The 9,777-nt window shown below is 43.9% G+C and overlaps 1 protein-coding gene across 1 annotated transcript; it reads right to left on the minus strand.

Moving 5' to 3' along the window:
- Positions 1-563: 563 nt before the first annotated feature.
- Positions 564-9,025, minus strand: ADAMTS1 (ADAM metallopeptidase with thrombospondin type 1 motif 1). Its single transcript, XM_045002248.1, has 9 exons — positions 8,037-9,025; positions 6,493-6,839; positions 5,955-6,087; positions 5,411-5,578; positions 4,808-5,094; positions 4,422-4,608; positions 4,121-4,296; positions 3,074-3,249; positions 564-2,695 (listed from the first exon to the last, which is right to left on the minus strand). The coding sequence occupies exons 1-9, from the start codon at positions 8,629-8,631 to the stop codon at positions 1,954-1,956; spliced, it is 2,811 nt and encodes a 936-aa protein (XP_044858183.1). The 5' UTR covers positions 8,632-9,025; the 3' UTR covers positions 564-1,953.
- Positions 9,026-9,777: the final 752 nt, after the last annotated feature.

The raw sequence follows: 9,777 nt of genomic DNA on the forward strand, positions 1-9,777 counted from the left end.
CTTCTGGTTAATTATTATTAACTTAAATGTATCTTTCCCAGTAAAAGTTTTAAAATATGTTAAGTACTGCAGGTAAATTAGCTAGTTTTGTAGAAATGTTGTTGGTTACAAACACAAGCTAACAGAAGAAGTTCTGTCCCATCTGTAAGCTGATTAAAGTCAATAATAATATCAATTAACTCAGTGGTCCCCAATCTTTTTCGTCTGGCAGGCACTGGACGATGAGCCACCGAGGACCAGAAGCGGCAACATCAAGAGGCGTCGCCGCCGAAATGCTGCTTGTCCGCCGGCGCAGATAGATGCCATGGTGCCCGCGGGCACCGCGTTGGGGACCACTGAATTAACTCATATTCCATTTTTTCCCCCAAAAAATGAAATCACTGCTGGGCACCCAAGATTACTCTTTTACCATGGGAAAAGTTTTCAAAAGCACCTATAAAACTTAGGCTCCTACATCCCTTAGTCACTTTTGAAAATGTTACTCTAGATTTTTGGTACTTTCACTGGAGTAAAAAAAATAAATCAATATATAAAGTAGAAATAAAAACACAATTTCAAAAATTCATAGTGTTCATTTATTAACTCTAGTAACATATTATTATACTGTATAAATACTCTATCCTTGTTATATGTCCTTTTAAAAAAAGCGATAACTTAGAAGATCACAGGAAGTATAAAAATAAATAGGTTCATAATACGCATTTATTACAAACTATAACCCTTCCCAGAAGGTAAAGAAATATAAAATACTTATAAAGTACATATAATCTAATATTTTACTATATACATATGGAAAGCCATATTCTCTCATAGTCTATGGACTGGCACAAACTTTTAATTAAGCAACTGCTAGTGTACTGCTGTGGATGGACCCGCTATCCTTCAGCTTTGTCTTTCCCGCCTTATAAAAGTGATTTGAGCACTATAAAAATATTAGATGTCATATATTAGAGATTCCCATGCATACTGGGAATTTCTTTTTCCTTTGATCTGTCTCTAGCATAACACAAATAAGTAAGCTAGTATGGGCTGGAACATGGTAAAAAGTTAGAACTTGAGATAGCGCTCAAACCTTCACTGTCATAACTTTGGTTGACAATATGGTAGAACCAAAGTTGAACCAGAGAAACCAGTGGTTTGGTCAGGAGGCACCAAAAGCAACAACTTTTAGAGAGTACCTGTTCCATGGAGATTGCCACTTATTCCAGCTTTGTAGGTTACGCATGTCACAATGACTACATCAACATGGATGAGAGAAATGGATAGAAACATTGGGGTGATACAAAGATGCTTAAAAATAGAACATTCTAGTTGTCTGCAGGTTAAGTTAGGTTAAGTTAGAGTGATTGTTTTTGATGTTTTTGACTCTTTATTTGTGGAGAATATGGCTTAATTTTTATATAAAACTAATCTCTGAAACAATAGCAGCCATGAACAATGTAGTTGAAACTCCTTTTGTAATCCTGTTTTTTGTCCTTTGTGAGGTAGGTAAGCCTTGACCAATTATTTTAAGCTTAGACAAAAGCTATTTTCTCCCTTCTGCCCCCCCATCCCAAGCCACCCACATAAAAAAACCTAGGGACTTGAACAGTACCACAACAGAAATCTAAAGGGGGGGGGGGAGGGGGATCTGAAATGTTTACTTAAACTCTGTTTGGCCCCTGCTTATGTTTTCTTTAACTTGTAACTGACTTAAAGGAAATTATAATGCCTTAGGGCTTTATCTACTGAAGATGAAAGAGTCAGTGACATTGGCTTGCTAAGCTATCAAATCTGCACTTTGCAGGATATTTTTATGATGGACTACCACCCTAAAATTATTTGTACTGTCCCCTCTCAATGAATCCTCACCATGATTTTTATATGCAAGACACACATACTATCTCTAACTCTCTTGTTTTCAGTGCACTGTTCTGGAAAAAAAAATCTCTAGCTTTCCCAACTGGATACTGTTTAAGTGCACTTTGTAACATTGCAAAAGTCTATTAAGTGTTTAGGTTTCTTGGAAGGGTCACAGCTTTCTTGTGGCAACATACTGCCATCGTAAGACATACATTTTAATAATCTCTTCTTGAATCCTTTCCCACATGTCTTAGAACATGGTGACCAGTCTCCCAATTGCCACTGTGGGCAGGGCATGTCTGCACATGGTCGGAGATCATTTGGTTTGAGTTCTTTTGCACAGTCTGTGGAAGACTGCCCATTAAGGTCTCTGCATTTGACAGATCTTCTTTGCCAACCGGACCCACATGACTTTGAACATTCTCCCCATTCTTCAATAACCCATTCAGATAAGATCGTCTCCTTGATGGCGTTAAAAGATTCTTTCTTTTTGCTGGAAGTTTTCTCAGACCCAGACTGTAGTGGTTTCTTCACAAAATAGGTATATTTGATTTTAGGTTGAGGTGAGTCACCCACAGTCAGAACCTGGATAGTTAAAGGTTCCGTCAGTGGACTGAAACTGCGGATTCTTTCCAAAGCTGCAGATGAGCCACTGTACCTCAAAACACTGCCTTTATAAGTAATGTCTTGTTCCAATGTTGATAGAGTGTAGTCACCATTAAGAATATATGTGCCATCAGCAGCTTTAATAGCAAGGAAACTGCCATCATGTCGTGAACCCCTGTTATTTCGTTGCTTAACTTCAAGGTTGGTTGCTCCAGCAGGAATGGTGACAACATCATGATAACCAGGTCTACAGGGAACAAAATGCAAATATTGAATCCTTAGTATTCCACTGATTAAGGCTTCAATTTAGCAAAACACTAAATTTTGAGCTTTACCTTATGCATATGCTCAAGTCCAATTAACTTTCAATAGGACACAAGCATGTGCATAAATGCTTTGTTGAATCACATCCTAAATTACTGCTCAGTACAGGAGGTCCTTGTATGATGCACTTAATTTAATTGGGATTTTACTTAAAAAAATTATAACTAATCAACTGATTTAAAAGGATTAATTTTCAATTCTAAGAGTAAACTGAGCCAATCCCGGTCTTTGAAATGGAAAGGTTATTTTGCAAGATATTAACTACTGCAGATGAAAAGAGTAACCGTATTTGTAAACTCACTTTGCACTAACGAGTGTGCCCGACACTTTCTTACAGGTAGATCCATTGCCTCCACAGATACCACATTTGTCAAATTTCTTACTGGAGCCTATCATACGATCACAGCCAGCTTTTACACATTGTCCCTGTACACAGACAGAAGTGGAGTCTGGGCTACATGAGGTGCCATCCACAACCTTTAAAAAAATTAAAAAGTAATAAGTGCTTTTGATTAGAACATGGACATTTTATTTGCAAACACTAATAATAAAACTAAAATATGGATGCAACATGTCTCCCACCCCTTCATATTCTGAAGATAGCTACTGTTGAAAGTAAAACGTATTCATTTAAAGTATGCCGTGCTACTTCATTCCATTTGCAACACTAAAACTCAATGGTAACATGAGAAATTGATTTAATGTCAAGTGTTTATCAAAGGGACAACTTTAAATTGTTTAAGCCCATATAAGGGAGGACATTGCTTCCTGAAGCCAGTTGGGTCAGTCTTGGGCCATGAAGCGCAAGGACTGATAGCCCTTTCAATAGTATCCTACCTAGCATATAGCTGTAGAAGCTAGTCTTAAAAAAGTGTATTTATTCCTTATTTTAATTTTGCTAAGCCATTGGTTCCCAATTCCACTGCCTAAATATATTACATTAAAAAGTATTTCCTTTTGACCGTTTTAAGATGTTAGCCTTTTAGGAATGTGAGACAAGGAGCTGATATTTAATCTGAGGCTGAAGGACCTATGAAAATTTGAATAAAATAATAGAAACACAATGTTCTGTAAAAACCCCAGTTTAATAAAATGTGATGAGTATGTGAGTTTAAAAACCTGTGACCGAGTTTGAAAGAATCATGTCCACATATTTAAATCTAGTTTGTATTGATGGGATTAGACTACCTGTAGAACAGAGGAAGGGAAAATCTGGCTAAAATGTTTTAAAAGCTTGTGATTAAAATATTTTAGTTTGCACATCCTTTGACTCCACTTTAAAAAATAATCAGAAAAGGTAAGAATTCTTGCTTGAAATTTAATGTACAACATGTATTTTTAAAAATACCTTAGGTTGCAGAACAAAGAAATATCCGGTGCCTTTTGCTCGGCAGACAAGTTTGCATCTGTCCTTTGGAGAGACTCCAGCAAACTTGGGTGTCCATTCCACTGCAGGTCCACTTCCAAAAGGGGATTTGGAAATGTCATTGTGTGTTTCACACTGTTCTTCTCTGAAGGTTTTGCCTATACATATGAGAAAAATTAGACAGACATTAGATCTTCATCTTTAATTGTCTTGCCGCCTCCCCCATCATCTCTCCTGCCCCCAACATCCCTTTCCTCCATGTCAAAGATCAACTCCAACTTACCATTATTATCTGGACAGTCCTCAATATTACACGAACGGTATTGCACCCGTTTGCCTTCACAGTACTTTCCTCCATTCTTTGGAACTGGGTTATCACACTCTCTAAAGGAGTACTGCACTCCACCACCACATGTCCTTGAGCAGTCTCCCCAGGGTCCCCATGATCCCCAGCCTCCATGGACAGGGGTCTAAAATGATAAACAACAAATATATATATATATATATAACACAACCACACTAAAACTCTTAATTAAGTTGAGCCCCTTGCACAAAATTCCTTCTATGTTTTATTAGCTACCACCCTCAATTTACTCATTATCAGAAATCAAAACTATGTATCTTGTTGAAATACTATTGCATATTCTAGATTTTTAAAAAAATACTTACATCATAATGCTTCTTCTCAGTCTTGTTTACACACTTGCCATTCACACACCATTTCCCCTCTCCACAACTGGTGCCATCTGCCCAAGGAAAGTGTTTAGTTTGGCACACAAGCAATCCTCCAGAGATGCCCGTACACCACAAAGTTGTACACGTGCTGGCTGTGTCCGGACAATGTTTAGACTCATCTCCAAATGTAAACTGGCACTGTCTATTGGCATCATACAAAGTTCCAGGGAGATCAGAGGGAAGCTGTATAGGTTTGTGAGGTTTGTCCAGTAAACACTCACCTGGAGAAAAAATAGTAATCAATTAGCTAGTTTGAATGGGAAAAAAATATTTTATTTGTTCGATTGCACTTAGTTTTTTTGTTCAAATAATTGTTCAGCCTTCATTATACCAACAATTAAAGACTTCTTTAATGTTACTGGCAGTCAAGTAAAAGCATAACCTTGTATTGGAGTTCTCTAACAGAAACTGTTGTAAGGAGGGGACTGCTTCATTTTTAGTTTAGTTTTTATTTAAGTAGAAAGAAAACAAAGATACATTTAGATGCCACATAAAAGCTAAGTGTACAAACTTGAACAGAAAGTTTAATAAACTTACCATGACCATTATCCAAAAATGTTGTAATCATGTAGGCACTGCATGGAGACCAAGGTTGGCTTCGATCCAGATTGGAAAGCATAGACGCCATCATGTGGGAATCCCGGCTTAGACCATTAATATTGGCACACTGCTTTGCGTCGTCATGGGGCATGTTAAACACATGGCCTTAAAAAAAAAAAGATTTTTAGGAAGTTTGTTTTATGCATTAGCATATATTATTTAAATGTTAGTCTTGAACTAATAACTGAATGCATTTTAGATATTTAAAAGAATTATCTGAATAGTTCCAAAATTTTAAACAGATGCCACCCTATTTTTGCTTGTCTCATTTGCCAATCTAAGAAAGATGGTGTTTCTGCAATTGCAGTCAAATCTACAGCTCCTGCAATCTGCCATATGCCATTGTCTCCTACTGACTGACTTTAGAAGGAGTTGAGAACAGAACTGGGCCCTACATACAGACTATTACATAATGAGATATTTACTTTATGGTATCAGACTAGTTTAAATTAATTCAAATCTCATGTCAAAGTTGAATTACCTAGTTCATGGGCAGTTGTGAAGGCAGCTTGCAATCCGTCGTCTTCTATGATAGAGCAACTGCGGTTTGGATCACAAATTGTTCCCACATCAGCCATCCCAAGGGTATCACATGTCTTGGCACCACAAAGGTCCTTTTAAAAAGAAGGCAGTTTCATTTAACCCGGTCAAACTTAACCTTGGCACGAATCATTCAACCTTGGCAGTTTGCCTTTACTTATGGAAAGAGCATAAAGATTCAGAATTTCAGTAGATACTACGGCAAAATTTTCCTTTGGAACATGCAAAAATGCTTGTACTTATTCCATAATTTCAGTGCTAAATAATCCATATATTAAAACAGTGATATGCTGCATGCAAAGTGCCTTTCATCTGAAGTAACAGAACATTACAAAAAGGTGGTTAATTATTATCCCACTTGTTTGAGTCAATAATCTCAGAGGACTGAATCTAAATGTGATTTTTCTGAAGAATGACATTAAAAATGTTAGGCTTGCTTTGTTTGTAAAAAGACCAAACTTTCCCTCCCCTTTCCTTACCTGTCTGGTAAAGAGGATTGCTGTGTCATAGTGCTCTGCATGTCGGTCACTGGGTGGATTGTGTTGCTTTTGCCAACTGCAGAAGTTCCTTAAGGTAAGGGCAGCATTAGAAGAAACATCAGGTCCCTTCTGCTCATCATAGATGACCAGAATTTTTACCAACACCAGACTAACAGAGTTTCGGATACTGGGATGCTTGTATAATTTGGCTGCCACAGACAACAGAGTCAGGAGATAGTGCTTCAGTCCACTGCCATGAAACTCTGCCATGGATTGGTCTGCTACAAGCATGGTTTCCACATAGCGAGGGCTGGACACAAATCTTTTTTTCCTTGTGCTTCCAGTTTCTATATTAAAAAAGAAAAAAAGGGGGAAATTGCATATGAATAGCCTGTCCAGAAACATTACTGTAAATGATTATAATAAGGAACTAGAACAAAATACAGTAACAAACAAAATTTGCATCTATGGCAGGAAATATTTTACATTACTTTATTACTAAATGCAGAATGATCTTAAAATGGAATCTGAGGCTTGTGACTGCACACCTACATTTGAAGTAGTCGGATTTTGACCTCTGAAACCTGAGCGGCTTTAACTATGTTACTTTTGCTGATGCAGTAAAGAGCAGCCTTGGCCAAGAGCGTATGATGTGAGCCCTTGCAAATGACTCAGAAGTCTGAATGAGATCATTGGGCTCCACGTGGAACGCACAGTGCAGTACTCGAGGCTCCTGCCAAGCAACCCGATTGCTACCGGGACCCTGCAACAGCACCGCCTCTTACCCTGGTAGGACACTGTGCCCTCGTCTGACTTTCAGTTCCACTCCTCTCTCCTCCCCTTCCCATGTGCTGCTCCAGTCAGATGATTAAACTCCCCCATTCATACGCCCTTTCTGGGCTGTCAGGCACTATAACTTCCCCTTTCTTTACTAAACACCTGTGTCAGGGTCATAAGTCGTTTTAGTGAATGAACATACTGTACATTAATTACTAGGGGGTGGGATTCTTTGATCAACATTTACAACAAATGTCTCTGCTTGGGTCTATGTTTTGTTTACTCCCCTATTTAGTGAGCCAGAGTCTCTCTTCATTTACACCAGCGTAACTCAAACGACTTTAAAGAAGTTATTCCTGATTTTACGCACATGCAATTGAGATGACAGTCTTGGCTATAGTTCATCCATACACACACTCTATATTTGTACGATATATGTTTTTTCATTGCACTAAACTTCTGTCCTTTTCCAAACCAACCTCCAGTACAGCTAGAGGTTACCGAGGGAGAAATACTTAATGTGCTGGAAGGGAGTACAAAAAATATTTCCCCATCCCTGCCTGCGGGGATGTGCTCGGAAGTGGAGGGTGGAATTGTCAAGAGCCAAAGGCTCTTTTGAAAATCCCTCCCCAGGGTCTCTCTCTCCAACACGCACGAGATATTCACGCCCCTGAGGACGTGTCAATTTCAAGTCATCAGCCTGTGTGAGGCTTCTACGAGAGTAAACGGGAGAGAAGCTGCATGGCAGCCAAGCTGGGTCCCCGTACCTGTCTGGCCCACGTGCGCCTGCTGTCCCTCTGCGGCCAGGGGGGAGCTCTGGTCTGTCACCCCGCACTTGGAGCCGCCGCTCTGGTGGCCGCGGCTCTGCAGCCGCCGGCGCAGGAGGTGGAGCTGCTGCTGGGAGGCGTTGGCCGGCTGGATGAAGTACTCTTCCCCCTGCAAGTAGAAAGCCCCTCGGAGCCCCTCGCAGAGGCTGAGGGCGGCGGCAGAGCTCGGGTCCCGGTTGACGGTGCCGGAGTAGAAGCAGCTCGCCAGGTCGGCTGCGGGTTGGTTCCCGAGCGAAGCTCCCTGCTCCGGCACCGCCGCCTCCTCCTGCCGGGGGCGGCTGCCCAAGTACTGCAGCCTGAAGTCCGGAGCCAGGAAGCTGCTGTCTGGCTCCAGCTCCAAGCTCAGCCGCTTCCCGAAGGCGTCCAGGCGATAGAGCCTCTTGGCAGCCGGCTCGGCCGCGGAGTCCAGCCGCACGGGCACGACCAGCTCCTGCTGCTCCCGCGGCCCGGGGCTGCCGCGAGCGCCCGGCGGGCAGGGGCAGAGGCAGAGCAGCGCCGCCAGCAACAGGGAGGCGAGCGCAGGGGCTGGCCCCATGCTGCGCGCGGAGAGGCGCGGGGGGAGCGCAGGGAGCAGCTGGCTCGGGGGCGACACGCAGGCGCCCGGGCAGAGGCTCGGTCGGGGCAGTGGCTCCGGGGGCTGCAGCAGGAGCGCGGCGAGGTCTCGGAGTCCCTACAGAGGCGCTGCCCTTGCCATGGCCGACCGGGTGAGGAGGATGCTGCGGGGCGCAGGAGCTGGCGGGGCTCCCCCTGTCCTGTCCTGGCGCTGCCGAGAGAGTTGGTGGCGGGCTCGGCGCGTCTCCTCTCCGAGTCGGGGCACAGCCGGTTGCACGTCCGCAGCCCTGCCCGGCGCTCAGGCTTGGTGGGGGAGAGGAGAGGACGGGGGCGCGTCCCTGCTTTGCAAACTCGCTGGACTCCGAGCGCCTCCGCGGTGCGGCGTGAGTGCAGGAGCCGGGGCAGCCGGGGCCGCCCTTTATGGGATTTGCCCGGGCAGCCCCCCTCCCAGTCCCCCCCATCTCCCCCCGCCAGGCACCGCCCCTAGTTCAGAGCGGCTGCAGCGCTGAGCTCACCGCCTGCGCAACCGTGTGGCTGCTGGGCCCCCTCCTTCCCGCCCAGCGCCGCCGGGGCCTCGGTGCCCTTTGCTGGGCCGGGAGGAGCCGGGGCTGCCCCACACAAAGCGGGGTGAGCCAAGCCGACACCTCCCCGCCCCCAGCCTGCTCCCTGCACGCTGCCAGCAGCCCAGCTCTTCCACGTCGGACGGCGAAGCCTGGAGCTGCTCAGGGCTGCAGCAGATGGGAGGGAGGTGACAGGTAGCGCAGCCCCTTCGTCCCCCTCCCGGGGAGCTCTGATTTCCCAGCCCCATTGTGTCGAAGTCGAACCACGACTTAAAATGCAGGGAGCACGAGAGGGGAACGTTGCTTTTGTCAGGGAAGGAGGCACGGCCAGGTCCCCTGCACAGAGCCCCCTTTCCACTAGGCCACCCTCACCCAGTCGGAGTTAGGGTGGGTGAACTAGGCTAGAAGTGGCAAATGCAGCAGTTGAATTTTCAAGACTAATACTCCAGTAGCACTGAGATTTCAGCTGGTAGCATTTCTAAAGTTTTACAGCCCAGGTAATGAACCTAGTGCCCTCCTTAACTGGATAATTTTGGGCCAATCCACCACAATTTCGCTCTTGAGTTTTG

This window comes from Mauremys mutica, chromosome 1 (genome assembly GCF_020497125.1).
Source record: "Mauremys mutica isolate MM-2020 ecotype Southern chromosome 1, ASM2049712v1, whole genome shotgun sequence".
Lineage (NCBI taxonomy): Eukaryota > Metazoa > Chordata > Testudines > Geoemydidae > Mauremys > Mauremys mutica.

Bases quoted from the DNA above. Each gene is read 5' to 3' on its own strand.
- ADAMTS1 (XM_045002248.1), bottom strand. From the start codon at position 8,631: ATGGGGCCAGCCCCTGCGCTCGCCTCCCTGTTGCTGGCGGCGCTGCTC. The intron at 6,840-8,036 runs GTACGGGGACCC...TTTTTAATATAG, and splicing joins GGCGCACGTGGGCCAGACAG to AAACTGGAAGCACAAGGAAA. The intron at 4,609-4,807 runs GTAAGTATTTTT...TTATCATTTTAG, and splicing joins CTGAGAAGAAGCATTATGAT to ACCCCTGTCCATGGAGGCTG.